Source organism: Lynx canadensis, chromosome D1 (genome assembly GCF_007474595.2).
Source record: "Lynx canadensis isolate LIC74 chromosome D1, mLynCan4.pri.v2, whole genome shotgun sequence".
Taxonomy (NCBI): Eukaryota; Metazoa; Chordata; class Mammalia; order Carnivora; family Felidae; genus Lynx; species Lynx canadensis.
Genome location: NC_044312.2, coordinates 111,331,526 through 111,355,932, shown reverse-complemented (window position 1 = coordinate 111,355,932; position 24,407 = coordinate 111,331,526). Strand labels below are relative to the sequence as shown.

The 24,407-nt window shown below is 52.3% G+C and overlaps 1 protein-coding gene across 1 annotated transcript in view; it reads left to right on the top strand.

Annotated features, from left to right (window-relative positions):
- Window positions 1-18,567, top strand: part of TESMIN (testis expressed metallothionein like protein) — a 35,887-nt gene extending 17,320 nt beyond the window's left edge. Inside the window, exons 6-9 of the mRNA XM_032594941.1 lie at window positions 11,805-11,907; window positions 14,549-14,686; window positions 16,765-16,940; window positions 17,332-18,567. Of these exons, the coding sequence (XP_032450832.1) occupies window positions 11,805-11,907; window positions 14,549-14,686; window positions 16,765-16,940; window positions 17,332-17,521 (607 nt within the window). The 3' untranslated portion in view covers window positions 17,522-18,567. The remainder of the gene's footprint in view (window positions 1-11,804; window positions 11,908-14,548; window positions 14,687-16,764; window positions 16,941-17,331) is intronic.
- The last annotated feature ends 5,840 nt before the right edge of the window (window positions 18,568-24,407 follow it).

The window sequence follows — 24,407 nt, the reverse complement described above, 5'->3', positions numbered from 1 at the left end:
CCTTTGGTGCAGTTCAAGTTGTGCTGAGATGCCGGGTGGGATTTGTTGGGAGCACTTATAGGATCCACTAATCAAATCTAAATTAAAACAAAAACAAAACTAAATCAAGATTTTAATCCCAGATCGGCAGTCTCCATATTGGGTTTTCAAATGGCCTTCTGTCTCTGATTAAACAGGTTCATGAACTAAATCAGCTAGAATTTTGTGGCTAGAAGATCAACCCCGGGGGGTCGTTTCGTACAGTCTCGTGTTTCTGACCGGTGCTTTGGCTTCCTCCTCTTACGTTTAAAAATATTAAATACTTCCTTCATCCCTGTGTAATAACTCCTAATCCTAATATTTATAGAGTCCTTGCTTGTCTGCTGCTGGTGCTCCCTTCTCTTGATTTTTCACTCCTGGTTTGTTGCCTCGTGTATTTGGTGGGTTTTCAAGCATCGCGGATTATACCCATTGGGACGGTATCCGTGGGGATTCTTCGAGGTTGGCCGGAGGGGCCGTTCCTTCAGAGAAAGTTCATGTTTGCTCCTCCGCTGTGTAGCTCTCGGAGCTGACCCCCACCGCCTTGGGTGTGCCCTGGGCTGTGCGTTCGTATACGTAAAGCACTTAGAGAAACGGCTGGGGGACTGTACGTGCTCCTAAAGTGTTTGCCACTGCCGTGATCATCCCGCCTCGCCCCTCCTCGTAACAGTTCAAACCAAAGCCTTGGCCTGTCGGGCTCGGCAGACGCCCTACCCTGTCAGCTCCAGCTTGCCCCGCTGAATTTTTGTGTCTCTTACTTTCTGGCCTCTGAGGGGTTTCCTCATTTCCTTAAATTTCTTACCAGCTCAGATGTGCTTCTAAAAAGGTTTAAAAGCTTGTTTAGTTATTTATGTTTATTTTTTAAACATTTATTTTTGAGAGAGAGAGAGAGACACACACACAGAGCGTGAGCAGGGGAGGGGCAGAGAGAGAGGGAGACTCCGAATCCGAAGCCAGGCTCCGGGCTCCGAGCCGTCAGCACAGAGCCCGACGCGGGGCTCGAACCCATGAACCGTGAGATCGTGACCTGAGCCGAAGTCGGACGCTTCACCGACTGAGCCCCCCGGGCGCCCCTAAAAAGGTTTCAGATATTTAATGCCAGTGTTTTAACGAATTTGTCAGGATGGCCAGTGAGTTAAGAATAAGTTTAGAACGTATGTTGTCTTAGATTTTTTCAAACATGTTAAGACTCCACAATTCTAGGATACAGGGTGCCTCCGGGAAGTGAACACACCACAGGGCAGCTCAGGTATTTTCTTGAACAGTGTCATCCCCTTCCCTAAGCCACGGAGTAGGATTACCCAAAAGCGTTGACAGGCTGCCGTCTTGCCAGCCCCCAAGCACCTCGAGAACAGCGCCTTTAACAGGTGGTGCTGCTTCCGTGGGTTTCACGGACAGAAGAGGGGCCACCTCACTTCACCTGGGGGCAATGGATGTGGTTTCCTAGGCAACAACGAGAGTCGACTCCGGAAGGGGGGACGCTACAAGTCCCTAGAGCGAGAACACGTAGACCGCGTGCGAGGGTGGTAACAACGCGTGACCACCTGGGAACGAGGTGCCCTCCCAACGACCGCCATCCACATCCATCCGTCAACCAGCCGGCAGTCCGATTTTGTGCCACCGGAGACTCGGAACCCTGAAGTCTGGGTCGAGCGAGTCTGCCGAGCGGGGGAGCCTCAGACCGGAGAGGATGACGCTTCCCCCGCTCTCTTGCTGCCGCCAACTTGGGCAGACCGGTCCGGGCCTTTCCGGAGAGCAAAGCAATTTTGCATAGACGGGCAGGTCCACATAAGTGGCGAGAACAGGAGTGGGAGTTCACTTGGGCACCCAGGTATTTGTCCTGACCCAACACGTGGGGTTTTCAACCCAGACGGCGCTCTGACCCTGCGGAAGGGGGCACGGACGGTTGTACTTCTCACGAAGACAGGGACAGCGCGTAAGGTCTGAGGTCTACCAAGCACTCGGTACACGTGGTTTAACGTCAGCACTGACTGCTGATGGACAGGCGTTTTAAGTTTAATGCGGTCAAAATTGTCACTTGTCTTTATTATTACTGCCTTCTTGTCCAAGAAGTCCAGACATACCCCAAGCTTAAAACATTTTTTTTTCATGTTTTTATTTATTTTTGAGAGAGAGAGACAGAGCGTGAACAGGGGAGGAGCAGAGAGAGAGGGAGACAGAATCCGAAGCAGGCTCCAGGCTCCGCGCCGTCGGCAGAGAACCCGACGCGGGGCTCGAACTCACAAACCGCGAGATCGTGACCTGAGCCGAAGTCGGATGCCCAACCGACTGAGCCGCCCAGAGGCCCCACCCCAAGTTTAGTTGTGCTGTTAGAGTTCGTCGTAGAGTTTTAAAGGTTCGCTTTTCCCCATCGGGACCTTAATGCACCTGGAATTGACTTTTATGAATGGCGTTAGGTAGGGGGTCTGATTTCGTTTTTGTTTTTTTCTTCCATATGTGCAATTAATTGTCTAGCACCATTTATCGCAAAGCCCTAACGCAGTCCCGAGCGATCTGCAGGGGGTTCCCGTCGGCTCTCGGGGTTTGGTGTCTGTGTGCGGGTCTGGATCTCGCTCCAGGCGTGGGTCCCCCTTCTTAGTTGTAAGGATTCGTCTGTAGATTTCCTTCACTTTTGTATTTAACCACTCATCTTGTCCGCAAATAATGGCCATGACATCTTTCCTCAGCTTTCTACTCTTTTCCTTTTTCTTGCCTTATCCTCTTAGCGAGGGTCTCTACCACCGCGATGAAAGCAAGTGCCCACAGTGGTTACTGGTTGGCTCCTGGTTTTACTAGTAATATTTCCAACATCGCTTGCCCTAAATAAGATATTTGCTGCAGGGTTTTGAGGCCGTGTACCCGAGGCGTGCCTGAGACGTACACCTGAGTCATTTTGGGGCTCGTGCGGCAGCTGTCAGCGTTGGTGTGTTGGCCTCCCTTATCGGCTGCCCCAGCCCTCACCTTCACCTTCATTCCAGCCACTGGGGGAGACGAAGGAGGGTGCAGGCACACTTCTCACCTTTCAAGGCATAACCAGAAACGGCCCGAATCACTTCCGCTCACGCTCCGTTGGCCAGAACCTATCACGTGCTCAGACCAAGCTCGGTAGGAAGCTGGGAAATGTCGTCTTGAGTGGAGCCAACCACGTGCTCGGCTGGAATTGGTGTTGCTGTAGAATAAGGGGGGAGTGGTTACCGTGGAAACATTGCTTCTCTGCCCCACACCCGTGTCCGGCTAAGGGGGGGGGTCTCCTCTTCCTGGTTCATAACACGCTTTCTTTTTTACTCCTCTTATAAATGAGCGGTGACTTGTATCAAAGGCTTTTCCCCGAATTTATGGCAATGATCATTGTTGTCTTCTTTTGATCCTACAGTATCATCTGTTACAATAAATTTTCTAATGTTAATCCACCCTTGTATGCTGGGGGGTGAACCCAAATTGATCACAAGGTACTGATTTTACCTTTTTTTGTGAACACTGCACGATCCGGTTTTCTAATATTCTGCCTAGGACTGACTGACTGCATGTTTTCTTGAGTCGGGTAGAGGTACAATTTTCCTTTCCCACTTTTTTCAAACTTTGGTTGTGGTGTCAGCACCAGCATTTTATATTGCCTGACAAAATGCATTATCGGGCTTCCCTATCCCCACTCCACCCTCTTCTGTGAAGCCTCTGAGAAAGCCTGGGTAAGGTAGCATTTATTTGTTCTTTGAAGTTTGATTGCACTTCGCCTGTAAAACCATCTGGGCTGGAGGGCGCCTGGGTGGCTCAGTCGGTTAAGCGTCTGGCTTTGGCTCAGGTCACGGTCTCGCGGCTCATGGGTTCAACCCCTGCATCAGGCTCTGTGCTCACAGCCTGCTTCAGGTTCTGTGTTTCCCTCTCTCTCTGCGCCTCCCCTGCTTGTGCCTTCTCTCTCTCTCTCTCTCTCTCTCTCTCTCTCTCTCTCTCTCAAAAATAAATAAATATTGGAAAAAAACCCCATCTGGGCTGGGTGTCTTTGTGGGTTGGCGTGAGAGAAGGGGATGGGCTACTCAGTCCACTTTCTCTCGTGGTTATTGCTTTCTCTCGGTTTTTATTTCTTCTTGAGTCCGTTTTAATATTTTATATTTTTCTTGAAAATTGTTGAATTCTCTAAAATGTTAAATCTACTCATATTCCTGTTTATATGTTCTTACATTGTTTTGAAAATTGTCTCTGCAAAGGGGAGCTTGGGTGGCTCAGTCAGTTGGGCGTCTGACTTAGGCTAAGGTCATGATCTCACGGCCTGTGAGTTCGAGCCCCGCGTTGGGCTCTGTGCTGACGGCTCAGAGCCTGGAACTGCTTCTAATTCTGTGTCTTCCTCTCTGTCTGCCCCTCCTCCGCTCACGCTCTGTCTCTCTCAAAAATAAATAAACATTAAAAAAAGATTGTCTCTGCATGTATCTTGTAAATTTTCTAATATTTTAGTTTTAATTTCTACTATCATTTGTTTGTACCCTTTCTCCTTCTCGATCTTTCCCACGAGGAGTTTGTCTATTTTGTCAGCCCGAGGCAAGCTTCAGGCTCTGAGCTGTTAGCACAGAGCCCGAGGGGGGTGGGGGTGGGGGGTGTGGGGGGTTGGGGGCGGGGTTGAACCCATGAGCTGTGAGATCATGACCTGAGCTGAAGTTGGACACTTAACCAACTGAGCCACCCAGGCGCCCCCTAACTGCCTATTTATTTTCATTCTTTCTTGTTTTTTTTAGGAAATGCCTTTAAAGGTTTAGATTAACCCTCTGCACCTGCTGTAATGCACCTACAACAATTGGTATGAGGCACTTTTGGTGTCACTCACTTGAAATATTTTTATTTATTTATTTTTTAATGTTGATTTTTAAAAGAGACAGAGCATGAGCGGGGGAGGGGCAGAGAGAGAGGGAGACACAGAATCAGAAGCAGACTCCAGGCTCCGAGCTCTCAGCAGAGAGCCTGACACGGGGCTCGAACCCAGGAACCATGAGATCGTAACCTGAGCCAGAGTCGGACGCTTCACCGACCGAGCCACCCAGGCGCCCCTAACTTCCATTCCTTTTTTAAGGCTCAGTAGTATTCCACTGGATGAATAGACCACATTCTGTTTAGCCCTTCATCTGGTAATGGACATATGGGTTGTTTCCACCTTTCGGCTGATGTGATTAATGCCGCTGTGAACTGTGGTGTACCAGCATCTGTTTGAGTCTCAGCTTTCAATTCTTTTGGGTCTGCATACCCGGAAGTTGAATTGCTGGATTGTAGACTAAGTCTGTGTTTTAGCTTTTTAAGGAACTGCCATACTGGTTCTCCACGGAGGCTGTACCATTTGACATTCCCACCAGGAACGCACAATACCACTTGATTTTGTAGTCTCGGATTACAGCTTTTTCTTCGCTGCTTTTTGCCTGATACCCGCTTCGGGAAATTAGCACTAACGGCCAAGGTGGAGGGAGTTGAAAGTGAGATTAGTTAAGAGGCTATCACAAGAGTGTGGAAGAGGTGAGGAAGACCTGAACTAAGGCAGGGAGGGTAGCAATGAAGGAAAAACCCAGAGACTGAAGAGACATTTCAGACGTGTACATTTACTCATTCAATCCCATCAATATTTTTGAACGCCTGTGGTTTCAGGACTGAGGAAGACCAACATGAACAATATAGTCATGGTCCCTGCCCTCTTGGCACTCACAGCCTGATGGGGGAGATGGACGTGCATAAGATAATCATATCCATAAAGGTCAGGGTGGAAATACGGAAAATGTGGCCAAGGAGCAGTAATGGGTGTGTGCGGGTGGGCGGAGTTGACCAAGTGTGAAAGTCAGAGAAGCTTCCCTGAGGGAGGGGTGTTTGGATGAGGAGAGTTAATGAGGTGGAGGTGGATTGAAAGCGGGTGGCTAAGAGTGCTCTAGGCAGAGGAAACAGCAGGTGAAAAGGCCCTGGGGCAAGACAGGGAAGGGATACGGGGTTCTAGGAACAGAAGGGGGGCCGGTGCCACTGTTGGAGTATTGTTCATAATCCAAAATCTGTAAATTGATCTAAACGTTCAGTATAAAGAGAACTATTAAATAAATCATGCTGCTGCTACAGAGTGGGGGCACTTTGCAGTCATTAAAATGGTGTATGAATCTTTTTACATGGGAAACACTCATAATATTGATAAGTAGTAAAAGCAAGTTGTCATAGTGATTCCTGATATTGGTAAGTAATAAAAGCACACTGAAACAGTGTATAGAATATGACCTTGCTTTTGTTTGTCTTTAACATGTGATCAAACAGCATATGTTTATTTTGGTACGTTTTGTTTTAGAGAAAAAGTCTGAAATACGTTCACTGAATGATCATCTCTAGGGAGTGGGATTCTGGGTGATTGTAATTTTTTTCTTTGTGTTTATTTATACCGACACACTTTTGTTCAACCAATGTCATTCACTTGTATAAAGATAAAATTAAAAAAAAAAAAAAGACATTTCTGAGCCGGAATCAGCAGACTTGGTAACTCCTTGGGAAAAGAGAGAAAGAAAGGTAACTGTCAGAAGGGACTCAGGATTATTTTAGCGGTAGACGGCACCACGGATGCAGAGAGGGAGCACGGCTTGAGCAGGAAGTGGTGGGAGAAGATTGCAAGTTAAGGCTGGACACTGAGGTGGAGGTAGAAACGTCTGAAAGGAAGTTGGAAATGCGGTTCCGGAACATAAGAGTGTTACAGCCCCTGAAGCAAACGTGCAGCGAAGGGGTCTTTGCATCTCCAGTGAGGAGGTCGTTGATTGCCTCTGAGAGCCAGTGGGGCAGAGAAGAAGGTCCAAGGGCAGTAGGGTAAAGGGTGAATGGGAGACGAGGAAGAACAAGCAGCAGATTTAGATAATCCTTTCATGCTGATGGCAGAAGAAGAAAACAAGGATTTTAGGGTAGGAGACAGAGCAGGTTTGGGGACAGAGATTTAAAAATCTTCAACTTAAAGTTAAAAAAAGCAGAGGGGCAAGAGTTAATCGATCAAACCACCCAGCAAAGTATGTAGGACAAGAGATGACACGTGCCTGGTCTGGACCTTGGTGAGTAAACATAGTTTGACTGGGTATAAAATTCTAGATTTTCAGTTTTCCTCTCAGAGCTTTGAAGATCTCGTTCTACTGTTTTCCATGATTTCTAACAAAAGTACACTGTCAATCTAGGTAACCTGTCTTTCCTCTCTGGGGCTTTTAAGATTTCCCTTTCGTCTTTGTTTTTTCTTTGTGTATGTCTTTTTGGGGGTTCGCTAAGGTTCTGAAATCAGTGGATCCACAACTTTTGACAGTTCTGGAACACTTACATGTGTCCTCAATGCACACAGTCTCTTCATCCTGTAATGCTAATCTGCCATTTTCTGGCCTAGCTATCCACCGTTCCTCATAACCTTTTTTCTGTATTAAAAAAATATTTTTTTAATGTTTATTTATTTTTGAGAGAGACAGAGACAGAATGCGAGTGGGTTGGGGCAGAGAGAGAGGGAGGCACAGAATCCGAAGCAGGCTTCAGGCTCCGAGCTGTCAGCACAGAGCCCGACATGGGGCTCGAACTCACGAGCTAGGAGATCATGACCCGAGCCTAAGTCAGACGCTTAACCGACTGAGCCACCTAGGCGCCCCTTTTTTTCTGTATTTTTTAATCTCTTTGTTTATGATGCACCTCGATCTTAATTTCTTATCTTTCAGTTTATCCTTTTTCACTTTGAATTTAGTTATTATTTTTATTCAGATTGTACATACAGAGAGTTTGTTTTTTTTATTTTTATCTTTTTAAAATTTTTGTTTATTTTGAGAGAGTGAGAGAGAGAGAGAGAGAGAGAAAGAGCACACACAGAAGCAGAGAAGGGGCAGAGAGAGAGAGGAAGAGAGAGAATCCCAAGCAGGCTCCATGCTGTCAGAGCAGAGCCCAGCTTGGGGCCCCATCCCACTAACTGTGAGATCATGACCTGAGCTGAAATGAGGAGTCGGACGCTGACCCAACTGAGCCACCCAGGTGCCCTTATTTTTTATCTCTTTTAGATTTTATTTTTAAGTAATCTCTACATGGGGCTCAAACTCACAACCCCAACATCAAGAGTTGCACGCTCCACTGACTAAACCAGCCAGGTGCTCCAACACACGTAGAGTCTAAAGAGCCAAATAATTCTACAAGGCTCGTGAGGAAGAATGGTAGCTCCCTGATAATTGTCCCTTATTTTCTGACCTCCAGGAATTTTCGACTCTCTTAACAGAGTCTTTTAATATTCGCCTCCATAAATGGAAGTAACCTACCTGCTTTGCTAAGCTTGGCTTTTCAACTTGGGAATAATCTCATTTCTGTACCATGGAAGATGTGGGTTTGGCTGTTTCCGCCCTGCCACCCTGTCAGCTCCCTGCCACCATTTCCCACACCCAGACATCAGATGCCCGTGGTTAGATCAGTAGTCTTTGTATTTCACAACTAGGAAAACACTACTCTCTGTGGACCTTGATTAATTTCCTTTCCTGCCCTTCTTCATCTTTTCCCTTGAGTTAATACTTGGTACTCAGCTTTCTATGTACATGACACTAATTTAAACCTTAAACTGTGCTCCGGGTATTTAACTGTCTTCCCGCCATGGACAGTGTGGCTTCCAGGCCTGATGCGCAGCTCTGACCTTGGACTCCCCTCTGCCGCCACGCCCAGGACTTCCTCTGTGTCCTCCTCAAGTCTGATTCCCCGGCTCCTGGATCCCCCTTGTCGTCCTCATTTGACTCTGCGTCGTTTGACGTAGCGCATCCTCCGGGGCGTCCTTTGAGAGCGTGCAGAGAGATCGTCCCATGTCTAAACCCGTCAGAGCCTGTCCTCAACGCCTAGATGGTTATTTTGGAGTTGGAGTTCCAACTTTAGTTCAACTTCAGTTTTTCTTCAGAATTTGGAAGGCTTTGCCACCTTTTCTTCTAGTTTCCGGTGTTGCCATTGAAGTTTTGATAGCATTCTCGTTCTTGCTGCTTGTATGAAATCCGTTTTACTCTTTCTAGAACCTCGTAGGATCCCGTCTGTGTTCCCGGTGCTCTGAAACTAGGTGATGAAGTCTTGCTTTGGGTCTCCTTCACCTCTTGCGCTGGCCACTTGGCAGTCCTTTTACTCTGAAGAGACGTGCCCCTTAGTTCTGAGAAATGTTCCTAAATTATTTTCTGCCCTTCATTATTTTCTTAAGGTATATTTATTTATTTTGAGAGAGAGAGAGAGAGAGAGAGCGAGCACGTGCGTGTGCATGAGCGGGGGAGGGGCAGAGAGAGAGGGAGAGAGAGAATCCCAAGCAGGCTCCACACTGTCAGCACAGAGCCTGAGGTGGGGCTCGATCCCATGAACCGTGAGATCGTGACCTGAGCTGAAATCAAGAGTCGGTCACTTAACTGACTGAGCCACCCAGGGGCCCATGTGCCCCTTTGATCGTAAAACTCTTCTCTTTCCGGACCTCTAATTGTGAAAATTTTGGACCTAGAAAACTCATCCTGTGTTTTCGCTTCCCTTTTTTGGTGGGCACTCTAGTTTTCATGCCGTCTGTTAAGGTAGGTAATCCTCTCATGTGATTGCTTCTTTATTTTCCAGAACATCATTTTTATAGTCTGTTTTTTTTTTAAGTATCATTTTCTTGTTTCTTAATTCGTCCAAAGCCGTTGATGCCCTCGCTCCCCCCGTTTCCGTTTAGTCCTCTGTCTTTCGGGTCAAAATGTTCCCTGAAATGTGTGCGGATCTCCGGCTGTCACACTGCTCACACTTAAGAACGAGGCATAAGCTGCCTGGGGACTCTCCGTGCATCAGTGGGGACCTGCTCACTGTGGCCGCACCGTCGGGCCGTGTGACTAAGCCATCTGTCTGTTGGGAAACTGCGGGACCCTTCCTCCCTGTATGTCGTTCTGGGCTGGCTGGGATCCTCGGAGAAGGCTTTTCCAGGGTGGTGCTAGGATCCTAGGGGCCACGGGGCTCCACATTCACCTTTCCTCCTTTGATCCGTTGTGATCCCCCAGCCCTCACTTGTTTTACCCCAGAGAGTAATTTCGGTCTCTGGCCACGGTGATGGAGAGGGCGGAGGGTGCTGGAAGGGGGCAGGAGCCTGGGGGCCCGCGCCCCCCGAAATAGCATTTCCACCAGTTCTCTTCCCATCCCACCCTCCTTGCGCTCCCGCCCCAGAGCAGCCTCTGGGCCCCCTGCTTCCCAGTCTTAAGAGCTGGCGCGCTCTTGAGTCAGTTCTCGGTACCTCTCTCCTCTGCTTTCCAGACTCCTCCTCCTGTTCTCTCTGTCCCAGTGGAGTAGATGATTTGTGGGGAGTTTGCCCTTTAAGGGTCTGTGCTTTTTATGGGCGTGTGTGTGTGTGTGTGTGTGTGTGTGTGTGTGTGTCTGGTGCACCTCCCACGTTCGGTAGCCCGGATTTTGTCTTCTGTCTCCTGAATGAGCAGGCTCTGGGTCACCAGGGACCAGCAGATGCCCCAGGACAACCCTTAGCCGCCACAGAGCCATGCCCCCCGCCCCCCGCCCCCCGCCAAGTTTGCAGTTTCTTCTCCTTCTTCTTCTTCTTTTCTTTTTAAATTTATTTTCGAGACAGAGAGAGACAGAGGTGAGCAGGGGAGGGGCAGAGAGAGAGGGAGACACAGAACCGGAAGCAGGCTCCGGGCTCCGAGCTGTCAGCACCGAGCCCGACTCGGGGCTCGAACTCACGAACCGTGAGATTGTGGCCTGAGCCGAAGTCGGACGCCGAACCGACTGAGCCCCCCAGGCGCCCCTGCAGTTTCCTGTTTATTTCACCTCTGATGATCTCTTGTACTCTCCTCTTGGCTTGACATGCATTTAAAAATATTATTTAAGAAAGTTAAAACCATACACGAAAGAAGAATAATGTTTATGAATTCCGTAACGGTGAGGCTGGTACGGACATCCGGCCACCGTGGTGTCCAACAGAGGCCCCTCCTGGCCTCACCCAGCACTGGACGGGAAGCAGGGCCACACGCTGTCCCAGCTCCCCTGGGCGACCCCTTGAGACTGGCAGCTTAGATGCCATGACTTCCATTTTAGTGCTCAAGATGCGACAAATAACCCGCAGCAGATAATGTGGGGACCTGGCGGCAGAGCTGGTGTGACAGACGGATTTGAACCCCTTGTCGATGCCTCATGCTCTTGGAAGAGAGCGGTGTGGGACCCGTCCGGGAGGAGAACTTGCGAAACCTCCCCGGGGGGCCGGTTGTGGGTAAGACGGGGGGAGTCCGTGCCTCGACACTGAATTCCCACGCGAGGCGAGGAAGGCGTCTCAGCGCGCAAGCCACAGGCCCAGCCACGCTGACCGCTCTGCGAGGTCGTCAGCGCGGCCACCTGTCACCGGCCGTTGCCTTTATGACTCCCGGAATCCCGGGCCGCAGTGGCCGCAGTCTGGGAGGGATTCCGCCACCAAAGCTGTTCTGCAGAGCGGGGATCCACGAACGCCCTCCCGTTACAGCAGGGGGTGACACGTGTGTGTCTCCTGCTCGCCAGCGGGGGCCGCTCCTGGGGGCGGGGGGCGTCGGTGGACGCCCGGTCAGAGGTGGGGGCAGCGACTGACGGCGTCCGGGAAACCGTTTTGCTTTGCAAACTCCTGCATTACGAAACGAGTGGCTCTGACTCGTTTCTCTCTGTCCTCTTGGCCGCTGGAGGGCATCGCCCCGGGCTGTAGCTCTCACCAGGAAGGCGTCAGAGGCGTCTAAGCGGCAGCCGTGTGGACTGCGGCACGCCGGCTCCTTTCCCGTGCCCGCTGCTGTCGATGGCGATCGCGGCCTCTGAGCCGCCGTGTCGTTGCTTCACAGGTACTGCGAATGCTTTGCCAGCGGGGACTTTTGCCACAACTGCAACTGTAACAATTGCTGCAACAACCTGCATCACGAAGTCCAGCGGTTCAAGGCCATTAAGGTGACCACTTCCCCCTGACTCCGCGCGTTCTAACGGTCTTTAAAAGTGCTTGAGGGGGCGCCCGGGTGGCTCAGTGGGCCGAGGGTCCGACTCTTGGTTTCGGCTCAGGTCACGATCCCAGGGCCGTGGATCGAGCGCCGCGTCGGGCTCCACCCTGAGCGTGGAACCTGCTTGGGATTCTCTCTCTGCCTCTCCTTCTGCCCCTCGCCCTGCTCTTTCACGAATGAATGAATGAATGAATGAATCACACACGTGCATGAGATACTCACAAAACTTACCTCCAGAGATCCCCGAGGGTGGGGTATTGGCTCTCGAGAGAGCTGTTGGGAGAGCGGCAGTCAGAGAAAGATCTTTGTTCCCCACCGTGTGGGATGGCTTCGGTGGAGGTGCCGACTTAAGAGCGTGCAGATGTCCACTTTGTCCTGATTTGGGGTTCAGAGATTTGAGTCCTAAACTCGATCATGCAGGAGACAGGCCGAGCTTGGAGGGTGGCGTCTGAGAGGGGTAGGAGCCGGCTGGACGGCGAGCTGGCTGGGGCTCTCAGCCACGACACGTGCCCAGTGTTTATTCTCTGTGGCTTCCGGGTGAAAGGGGCGCATCTGGACTTTCCTCGGGGGGCCACGGCGGCTCTGTGGCCCCGTGTGCGCTACAGGCCGGATGCGGGAGCTCGCGGCTCACCCCTTCCCATGGACATCAAAGATCATCAGAGAAGGGAGGACAGTCGGGCGTGGGGAGTGACGTTTTCGTGTCCCCGGTTTACAAAGGGAAGTCACGGGCCATCGCGTGTCGCCTTGAGGCTGTCATGCTCCGTTTTGTCCCTACGATAATTTAACTCCCCTCTTGGATTATAGACAGGTCACTTGAAAGTATCTTACCCATTTTGATAGAGCCAGAGCCATGGGACGGAAGAGAATGATGATGCCGCTAAACTTCGGTGGTGTGGCATTTTCTTTCTTTGGGGCTGAAAGGTATTGTCTACAGCTAAAAGTGTATAAAGTTTTATTTAAAAAGTGTTGGAATTTGGGGGGCGCCTGGGTGGCCCAGTCGGTTGAGCATCGGACTCGTGACTTTGGCTCAGGTCTCGATCCCGGGGTCGTGGGATCGCGCCCCACATCAGGCTCTGCGCTTAGGATTCTCTCTCTCCCTCTGCCCCTCTCCCCTGCTTGTGCACGGTTCTCTCTCAAATTAAAAACAAAAAAATGTGGTTTTGAAAGCGTTGGCATTTTCAAGCATCGCTGGTAGGAACATTCGATGGCATAAGCACGTGGGGAAATCGTGTGGCAATAGTTTCCGCAGCGGGACCTTTGCACGTGCTATGAGCCAGCAGTGTTGTTCCTGAACACAGGGGCACCGGAAGCGTGCGTGAGTGTGCGTGAGCGCGCGTGCTCCACCAGGGACAGCCCAGTGTTGGTCAGCGGTAGAGTGGGAGAGAGCGGACGGTGAGAAGAAGAAGGGGAGTCTCGTGGGCGCCGTGCTGCTGATGCTTGCGCGGGGACAGCAGAGGGGGTCGGCACGGGGGTCCCCACCGGGTATGTTGACGGGGGGGAGTCACGGGGAGCCTCTGGGGCTGGGTCGTGCGCCATTCGTGACACCCCGCTGTCCCCCAGTCTCGCTCCAGGCCGTGCTGCCCAGGGGACCCTCTGCAGCGACGGGAGGGTCTTGTCAGACCGCACAGACCCTACGTGTTAACCTGTGGCTGGGGGGAGGGGAGCGAGGAGGGCAGGGCTGCTACCGTGACTTGCCTGGTGCTCGGATTGGCCTGAGTGACTTTGTCTGTTTGCTGTTGTCTTTTTAATGTTTTCATTTTTTATTTGTGAGAGACAGAGAGAGACAGAGCACAAGCAGGGGAGGGGCAGAGGGAGAGGGAGACCCAGAATGGGAAGTGGGCCCCGGGCTCCGGGCTGTCCGCACAGAGCCCGACGCGGGGCTCGAGCCCACGAACCGCGAGATCATGACCTGAGCCGACGTCGGACCCCCAGGCGCTGCTGTACCCAATCACTTCGTTAAAAACACTATGCCCGCATTTGTCTGTGTAGATAGATAGCGGAAAGATGGATAAAAAGTTAGAGCGGCCAGGATAAAAAGCCCAGCGAGCGCGTCGTGCGAGCAGGACGGGGCCCAGTGGCGGGGCCCCGGGCCGGGCGACCCCCTTCCGTCCCTTGCCATGTACTACTTAAGCTCTCGGGCCTCAGTTTCTTCATCTGTGAGACAGAAACAACGGTGGGGTTTACTTCCCGAGGCCGCTGTGAGGACTAAGTGAGGGAGTGCCCGCAAACCCCCCGGGAAAGGTGCCCGGAACACGGTAGATGTTCAGTACGCCGTTAGCACAGCGCCACCTTCCCCGCTGTCTCGGGAAAAACATGCCGGGAAGGAGACACGGCTACGGGGACACCATCATCCTGTTCGCATCTTTACCATCCAGCGATTTCACAGTAACTACGTACACGACCTTGAACCTCGGGGCAGCAGTGGGGCAGCGGGGGGCGGGGGGGGGGAGCCGGGGGGAAGGCAGTGCCTTCAAGCGCGTGCGTGTGTTGGAACAGGACATGCGGGGCCCTTCCTGGAGGCCCCGTGAGTCTCGCGGAAAGTTCTCTTGCCAGAACGGAGGGTACCTGACGGACTTTTGTGTTTTCTGCCTTAGGCATGTCTCGATAGGAACCCAGAAGCTTTCCAGCCAAAGATTGGGAAGGGGAAGCCGGGAGACGTGAAGCCTCGGCACAACAGAGGCTGTAACTGCAGGAGGTCAGGCTGCCTTAAGAATTACTGTGAGTGCTACGAGGTCAGTCGCTCTTCCCTGGGGCTGGTACGAAAACCAACAGGCCGGTATCTGGGCCTCAGTAACCTCTGCGGTTGAAAGAATTGTGTTTTACCGTAATTAAAAAAGAAGTCGGGTTCCGTCTGCTTCCCCCTAAGGTTTCTGTCGTGCACTCGTGTTAATCTGCATGAATTTCTCGGCGACCAGCCATGCTTTCCGAGTCAAGCAAATGAACCCGGGGCCCCTTCGGGAACCGGTCGCCCGCTCCGAGCCCAGCCCCCGGCGCCCAGCGGAGGCCGCCCGCCGCCCGGCCCCGCCCGCTCTGTGCGGGCCCTGCCTGGCAGAGCTGGGTGCCCAGGCCGGGCGCTCAGAGCCCAGAGCGGGCGGCGGGCCCTGGCCGCCGGCCAGATGCTGGGACACAGCGGTGCAGACCGAGTTCCTGGACGAACCCGTTTCTCAAGGGTTCGGTGGCCGTGGAGGGACTTGCTCCCGCCCTGTGGTTTCCCCTTTCCTGCCACCTTTTCTGTCTCCTTTCTTGGTGTTGGAGGACAGGGAGGCAGAGGAAGGAGCCCGCAAGTCCCAGCAGCAAAGCAGCCAGGAAACCCTCCCTCGAAAGGCTCTCCTTTGGTTTGCTTGCCGTCTTGGGGGGGCGCCTGTGAAGTTTACTTTTATTTATTTATTTTTTTAATTAAAAAAAAAAAAGTTTTTTTTAACGTTTATTTATTTTTGAGACAGAGAGAGACAGAGCATGAACGGGGTAGGGTCAGACAGAGAGGGAGACACAGAATCCGAAGCAGGCTCCAGGCTCTGAGCTGTCAGCACAGAGCCCGACGCAGGGCTCGAACCCACAAACTGTGAGATCGTGACCTGAGCCGAAGTCGGACGCTTAAACGACCGAGCCACCCAGGCGCCCCTGAAGTTTACTTTTAAAAGGTAGTCACAGATGGTCAGGCTTCAGAAGACTCCTTGTGGTTCCGGGGACACGTGTTGGAAGATCTGAGTGAGCAGACCTAGCGATCCCCCGGCTAGGATTTTGCAAATACGGTCAGAAGTACTGCAGAGATGCCGAATTCAGCCAGCGAGTGGCATCGCCCCAGCAGAAGGATCTCCAGGCGCGGACGGCACCTCCAGCCGCCCTCCATGGTGCCCTCCCTGCCGCCCGAGACAGCGAGCCGCCCGTTTTCCGGAGGCCCAGGCAGATGTCCCGTATTCTCCAGAGTAGGCTAGAAATCCTGAAAGGCCTCTTGCTCAAGACACCCAGAGGTGGAGGTAAAACACAATGGATTCCTCTTGATGTGCATCTCTGAGCTGAAGAGAACAGAGGGAAATCCCAGCAGCGGAAAGAAAGAGGGGGCCGGGAACCATAGCGCTGGGCAGGCCGGCGTCCAGACCGCCCAGCCGGCGTGAGAAGGGGTCGCCCGGCTGGCCGGGCCAGCTGCCTGGCGACAAGAAACACAAGAAAGTCCGCCCACGAGTAAGCAGGAAGGGCCTCTCCCAGAACACCCACCCCAGGCCTGCCCTCGGGGGGGTCTCAGACCCCACCCACCTGCGCGAGCTGGGCCACAGCAGGGCCTGCGCCACTGGGGCCCCCCGGGGGGGGGGGTCCCACGGGGCCCGTTCCAGATCACCGCAGTCAGGCAGCCAAACGAAGGTTTTGGCTTCCCAAGCGCATAGAAAAGTCGTGTCTATATTACACGTGGTCTGGTAAGTGTGCCGTAGCCTGGGGGCGAAAACACAACGTCCACGCCTCCGTTAAGAAATGCTTTGTTGGGAAAAAGTGCCCGCCACCATCTGAGTGCTGGGACGCCCTCACTGCTCACAGAGCACCGTCACAAAAAATGTCAAGGCAACGACGAGAGAATGACCAAACTGCGACGCCGAGACACGAAGTGAGCCAATGCCGTGGGAAAAATTGTGTCGACGAACAATTGGGTCAAAAAACTGACCCTGGACGCAGGGTCACCGCAAAGCCTCCGTTTGTGAAAAATGCCGTATCTGCCGCGCACACGCCCACACGCTGTTATTTAAGGTCCAGACAGAATGTGTTGCTTTTTGCCGAATTACGAGCAGTCTAATTTCATGGAAGCGTTTTGTCTTACCAGGCCAAAATTATGTGTTCTTCTATTTGCAAATGCATTGGTTGCAAAAATTATGACGAAGGCCCAGAAAGGAAAACCCTAATGAGCATGCCCTACCATCCGGACGCTGGAGGGTTTGAAGGCAGCCCTCATTTGTCACCAACTGAATCCGCGGGACTGCCGCAGTTCAGAAAAGACAGGTAGGTGCCGTGAACCCGCCGTCAGAAGAGGGGAAGCAGGTGAATTCGAGGAGAGTCGGTCTATACACTTGGAAAGCAAGTGCGTGTGTCCAGGGGGTGGGTGCGAGGGACGGGGAGGACCGGCAGCCCCCCGGGCTTGACCGGCCCTAGATGTCACCCCGTGTTTCCTCGGGGAGGGAGGGGTGCCCTGCCGAGACCGCTGTGTCCGACCTGTCCTGTATGTAAGTGGGTCGTCTGTTTTCGTCCTCGCCGAGTTACCTGCTCTGTGCGGGAGCCGGTGACGTTCTTTAACATACCAGGACGCGGGTCCCCTTGAACGTCTCAGGTGTCGCAGACACCCGCTGGGTCTGGAGTTCAGGACCGCGGCCCGTAACCGCCGTGTCTCTGCCAGGCGGCCCTCGTGCATCTCCTGGGAGGTGGTGGAAGGCACGTGCTCCTGCCTGCTGGCCCAGGGCGAGGAGGCCGAGAAGGAGCGCTGCTCGGAACGCCTGGCGGAGCAGATGATCCTGGAGGAGTTCGGGAGGTGCCTGTCCCAGATCCTCCGGATGGAGTTTCAATCCAAAGGGTTGGAAATCGAGTAGAGTTCGGTGGAGAAACTCTGAAGGCACAGAGACGTCGTCTGGATGTGCCGGGGGGGAGGCGAGCCGGAGTTTGGAAGGGTTGTTTAAGGGGCTGCGGGGAAGGGGGGCAGCTTTCCGTCCGCATCAGGGCGCCGAGGGGGCCGGCGCAGGGGCCGAGGGTCTCGGCGATCAAAAGCCCCCTTTTTGAGGAAGTGCGGACGTGACACGCTGCTGTGTGGCCCTGGGGAGAGGGCGAGGACTCCTGTGATGTCGGGAGAAGCCTCTGCCCCGACGCCGAGGGAGGGAGGGTTGAAGGCTCTGCGGAGAAGTCTGTCCGTTCCTCCTGACTTCACCCCGTCTGGGCGGTTTTCCTCTGGAGGCTTCTCTGCCTAAAGAGCCACGGTGAGTTTTCGCTAGTAGTATTTTGAAATTAACTCTCCAGATGGGCTGCTAAGATACAACTCAGACTAGAGACGTACTGAATACCTTGAGGCGTCCCTGAGCGTGGACACTTTCCCAGGGTTGCCCGCAAACTCTCCGTCTCTCTCAGGGCCCCCGTGAAACGCGGGCGGTGGGGTTGCGGGTTATGGGACCAAAAACTATCTAGTTTCTTAGGTGTTTTCATCGGGTTGTGGAAAAGCTGTATCATCCAGTTAACTTTCTCCCTGGTTGTTGTTCTAATATTATTCTTGTTCGTTAAAATACCGTTAAGATAACTGGTTTGCAGAAACCAGCAGGTGAGATTGGTTATTAAGTGGACTCTCTTCTGGTTCTGCTGTAAACAGCACAGAGGATTAAAATGTTCAACTGCCTCCCCTTGTTGTAATTAACTCGGTCAGTGAACATGTATACCCGGCAGGTGTCCGTGTTTATTGACAGTATCGGGCCCTCAGAGCTCGTTTAGAAAGCTCGCTTACAAGCCGAGCGGTGCCGGAAGCGCGGAGCCCTTGGAACAGCGAGTTCTGACGGGGAACGGCAGAGCGGGAGGGAAACACCGAGTTCATGGCCACTTCTTTCCCCCTCTGGCCCCTTGGGATGGAGACTCCGTGGGCACAATCCAGGGGCAGAGACGAGCACTGCCCGGGGGTGGTTGGGGGGCTGTCCCCAGGCTGGTGCCCCGTCGTTCGTTGTCCGGGTGCACCCGGGGCGGAGCTGGAGGGGTGCGGGGGTGAGGGGTGGGGGGAGCCCCGCCCACTTCACCCCTGGGGCTGGGAGGGGCCTGGAACGGGCTTCCCGACCCCTTCCTGGAGGGTGGCCTGCCTTCTGCGTCGCTCCCCAAGTGCTGCCCACGGCATGATCTGCAGGCCAAGGCCACACCGCTTTTAGAAAATTCAGCATGAGGAGGGAAAACCGGAGCAGAGTTGCGGGCGAAGCCAGCCCAGAGGCATAAGTAGCACGACCAAAAGGATACATTACGTCTATTGTTGCGGGTAGAGAGCCAGTGCCTTGTAAAACCACATAAAAATAAAAGTGGCGTGTCCTCGTCTGTGGGTGTGGCTTTGCACAGTGTCTGTCCTGTACTACGTGACTTGGCCACCTCTGTGGTTAGGGTTAGATTATCCGGAGGTTTTGGGGGGTGGTTTTTTTGTTATTTAATTCAATTCGGACACTAACTGCCTGGACTTAGTGGCAGATCGCACGAGGCCCTCGAGGCCGGCCCCCATTCGGACACCGGTCACGGCGCGGGGTCCCCGGGTAACCCACACCTCTGTCTGCCTTGGCCGCAGGCGGCAAGGCCGTTCCCAGGGCCGCTCCTCGGGCCTGAGAATTTGCTGTAACAGCCCAGGAGCTCAGGGAGACACTTTTCTTACTATCCCAATTTATTATAAAGGACACAGATGGACAGCCAGAGGAAGTACGTTGCGGAGGGAGGGGGGGTTCAGCAGGGCCCTTTACAGATCCCTGCACCACTACCTGGAACTCTCCCACGGTTGGCCGAAAGCCAGCGGGGATGCAGCTTGAAACCACAATAGACAGGGGCGCCTGGGGGGCTCAGTGGGTTAAGCATCCGACTTCAATTCAGGCCACGATCTCGCGGTCCGTGGGTTCGAGCCCCGCGTCGGGCTCTGTGCTGACAGCTCGGAGCCCGGAGCCTGCTTCGGATTCTGTGTCTCCCTCTCTCTCTCTCTGCCCCTCCCCTGCTCGCACTCTGTCTCCCAAAAATGTATGAAAACATTACATTATAAAAAAAAAACAACAAATCCCGCCACAGACAAATTATCGTATGAGCCACGTTGGAATACTGGTCTAGGGAATTGAAGGTGGAACTTTCATCTAAGAGAAAAATGGCGCCCAGGGAATCGGTTTGGGGAACATACAACGCGGAGCATTGTCTGCGTATCTTTTTCAGTGAGGCGTCTGTCCAGGTCTTTTGCCCATCTTTTAATTGGGCTGTTCATTTTCTTACTGCTGAGTTTTTAGAGTTCTTCGTGTATTTTGGATGACAGTCCTTTATCAGATGTGTCTTTTGCAAAGATTTTCTGCCGGTCAGTGGCTTGTCTTCTCATTCGCTCAATAGTGGCCTTTGCCGAGCAGGAGTCTTACATTTTAACGAAGTCCCAGCTCATCACTTATTATTATTTCTTTATGGATCATGACTTTGGTGTTGTATCTAAAAAGTCATCGCCAGGGGCGCCTGGGTGGTTCAGTCGGTTGAGCGTCCGACTTCAGCTCAGGTCACGATCTCGAGGTCCGTGAGTTCGAGCCCCGCGTCAGGCTCTGGGCTGATGGCTCGGAGCCTGGAGCCTGCTTCCGATTCTGTGTCTCCCTCTCTCTCTGCCCCTCCCCCGTTCATACTCTGTCTCTCTCTGTCTCAAAAATAAATAAACATTAAAAAAAATTAAAAAAATAAATAAAATAAAAAGTCATCGCCATACTCAAAGTCATCTAGATTTTCGACATTATCTAATAGCTTTCCAGTTTTGCGTTTCACATTCATGTGTAAGGTCTGCTTCGGGCTAATTTTTGTGACGAGTGTAAGATCTGTGTCTAGATTCCTTTCTTTGCATGTGGACGTCCAGCTGTTCCACCAGCGTTTCTTGAAAAGCCTCTTTTCTCCATCATGTTGCCTTTGCTTCTTTGTCAAAGAGCAGTTAACAGTATATAGGTGGGTCTATTTCTGGGCTCTCTATTCTGTCCCATCGGTCTACTTTCTTTTGCCGACACCACACTGTCCCGAGCACCGTAGCTTTGTGGTAAATCTTGAAGTCAGGGAGTGTCAGTCCTTCAGCTTTGTTCTTTTCCTCGAATATTGTGTTGGATATTTCCTTTTTCCATGTTATTGGGTTTGATTTGCTAATGTTCTGTTGAGGATTTTACATCTATGGTTATGAGAGATCCTGGTCTGTAGTTTTCTTGTAATGCCTCTGGTTTTGGTATTAGGGTAATACCAGCCTCATAGAATGAGTTAGGATGTATTTCCTCTGCTCCTATCTCTGGGAAGAGATTGTAAAGAGTTGGAATAATTTTTTCTTTAAATGTTTGGTAGAATTCACTTGTGAACATATTAGGGCCCTAAATACGTGTATTTCAATAGCTTAAAAAAACTAAACTTTTCATTTCGAGGTAATTGTAGATTCACAGGTATTTGTAAGAAATGATGCAGACAGATGCCGGGTATCCTTTGTCAAGTTTTCCCTAACGGTAACGTCTTGCAGGATATCACGACCAGGGTACTGACATGGACACAGCCAAGATACAGAGCGTTTCCACCTCCTCGAGGGTCCCCAGGTCACCCTTTAGAGCCACGCCCATTGTCCCCCTTTCCCCCACCCCCTTTCTACCCCATTTCAGGAACGCTATATAAATGGGGTCATATAGTATGTAACTTTCTAGGATTCGGTTTCACTCGGAAGAATTCTCTGGAGATTCATCTGGGTTGGTGCACGTCTCAGCAGCCTGTTACTTTTTCTTGCCGAGGGTTGGGTGCGTGGTGTGGATGGATGGGGGCTTAACCGTTCGCCCACTGAGGGGCATCTGGGCCGCTTCCGGTTTTTTGCTGTGATGAATAAAGCTACCGTGAACGCCTGTGCAGGCTGTGTGTGCAAGTCTCGTGTGAAGGTGACTTTTCTCTCGTCTGGATGAAATGCACAGGAGTGTCCTTGCTGGGCTGACTGGTAGCCACGTGTTTCCTTTGTAGAGAAACTGCCAAGGCGTCTTCCACAGTGGCTGTTCCATTTCACGGTCCCGCCGGCAGGGGGCGGGCGATCTACTTTGCCTGCGCCTTTGCCATCATTTGGCGGTAACCGCCACTTTTTAATTTTGGCCGTCCTGATACATGTTTCGTGGAATCTCATCGTGGTTTTCATTTTCATCCCCCCTGCTGACTAATGTTGAACATCTTTTCCTGTGTTTGTTTTCCATCTGTGTATCATCTTCAGTGACGTGTCTGCTCACGTACGTTGCCCATTTTTAAAATCGGATTTTTTGTTTTCTTTACTGTTGGGTTTGGAGAGTCCTTTTTATGCTTCAGGGAAACATGCCGTCGGTGGGATGGATCCCTTGATGGGACGGGTGGTTCACAAAGATTTTCTCCCAGCCTTTAGCTTGCCTTTTCCTCCTCTTCCTTGATAGGAATTGTGTTAACCTACACGTCAACTTGGACAGAGTCAGCGCCTTTCCTCTGTTGAGGAGACAGAAAACCCAGAACTCACCACTGTCTTATCCTGGGGTCCCGAGGTCTGCCTTCTTCTTGACCTTTTCAGAGTCTTAAGTTTGCTTTATACAGAATGCCCAGGGCTTTTTGTTGTACTTAGCAAGAGGATGAGACAGAAGTATGTCCGCTCTGTCTTCCTGAAAGCGGAAATCAGCCAACTTTTCCTTACAAGTTGGAGCAGAGGCCTTCTTAGTTTGTTTCGTGAATAAAATGGGGTAAAATCCAGACTGCAAAGTGGAGCACGGGACCTCTTGTTTAGCAGCGTATTAAAAATAAGTTCATGGGGGGCGCCTGGGTGGCGCAGTCGGTTAAACGTCCGACTTCAGCCAGGTCACGATCTCGCGGTCCGTGAGTTCGAGCCCCGCGTCGGGCTCTGGGCTGATGGCTCGGAGCCTGGAGCCTGTTTCCGATTCTGTGTCTCCCTCTCTCTCTGCCCCTCCTCCGTTCATGCTCTGTCTCTCTCTGTCCCCAAAATAAATAAACATTGAAAAAAAAAGATAAGTTCATGGGCTGCACGTTAGAGTGATGGCTTCCACTCTTTTGGTCTTTCTGAGGCTCTGCTCCTGCACTAGGACTCCCTTAGCACCGCCCCCCCCCCCGCTACCTCTCCCCTTCTTCCTTTTCCGGGGTCCTCAAGAGCAAGACTTTGGGCAGACCAGCGACACCACAACCTCTCTCAGTCCCTCCCTGGGGAAAGTTGACAGGTGCGGTCCCTGGCCGGCCGCAGCCGAATCACCAGGTTCTGGCCCTAGGAGCAGGACGTCGTGACACGGAGTCGAGGCCTTTCTTCCCAGGAAGCAACTTCGTTTGTGCCGGCACGGGCTCGGAGGGTTTGTACCCAAAAACTGAGCCCCGAACCCCGCGTGGTGCAGTCTTTTATGCGTCTTCTACTTCCTTGCCTCCCATACATGGGTCTCGAGTTGCGGGGTCGTGCGGGATGTCACGGATGCACATAGCCAGGTCGCCCTTCCTTATCTTGAGGTCTTTTCTCATCACGCTCCTTGGGAAAGGGCTCCATCACATCCCTCCCTTTGATGCTCCGACCCCCCTAGTTTGGGTCCAAGAGCACCATCTTGGTTTAGAGGTTTCTATTTCCAGAACATCACATGCGTGGCCGTTTTCCTTTAGACCATTGTCTCAATGAGACTGGAGACGGACCGTATACAGGGGCGCTGGGCAAGCTAGGATTAAGCAAGCTCCCCACATCAGGAGGATAATTCCCATGAGGGTTTTGAATCTCCCGAGAGTTGAAAACCATCCTCCGAATAACTCTCCGGGGCCCCGGCCGTCCCAGGTCCAGAGTGGGACATGAGCAACCTTTCTCATTCCGTTGGTGATCTCCTCTGTGACTTTTCCTTCCTCATCTGTAGGCAGCAGTGGCTCAGGTTAAACTTTCTACGAACTCCTCCCTCCAAAGCAAGCAGGTGATCTAAGGCCGAGCCATTTTGATAGATGGCGTTGCTGCTTGGCTAGTAAGGGAAGAGCTCTGGCGGTTTCACTGCTTATCATTTCTACAACTGCCTGCAGCCTGATTACGTGGGTTAGCACGTAAAGGCGTATGTGGTGGCCCCAGGACCGTCCTCTGCCCAGGCGGCAGGGCCATAATATTGGGTTCTAGGCTGGGGAGGCCACTCGTTACCTGTCCAGTTGCCAGTTTGTGGGGCACTTCGTTTCCTTTGAGTCTCCCTGTCCCCCTACACGTGGACCCCCCAAACGTTCCCCTCTGGCAAGTGGGAGCAGGAAGAAAGATGGACGGATGGTCCCCGGCACACCCATGACCCTGACCAGCCTGCGGGAAGTACCATACAGGCTGTCCTCCCACATACCCAGAACAGGCCACCTGGGGCCCGCCATTCGACGGCGTGTCGACATTTTCCCAGGCCTCTCGGAGATGAGAAAAGTTAGACGAGGTGTGGGGATCCGGCTCAAGGTGATCTGGGGGTCCCCCCCACCTTTGGGTTTCCCGGGTGGTTGAGTTATCAAATCTTTGGGCTAGCTGTGTTAAGTTTCCAACAGAGACGTGAACTTCCTTCCCTACCGGGCAAGGCATTTTTTTTTCCAATTCGATTGAGGTTTTGAGGAACCAAACCCCGGTCGTAGGACTGGGGTATTCTGTTCCGCTATAAGGTTCGCAGGGATCGAATTCTCTAGCCTCCCATGGCCATTGATCCCCCGTGTTGGTACCAACGAAGCATCCTATCCACCAAGGGAAGGTGAGCGCTAACAGAAACCTCTCTCTTGGGGCACCTGGCT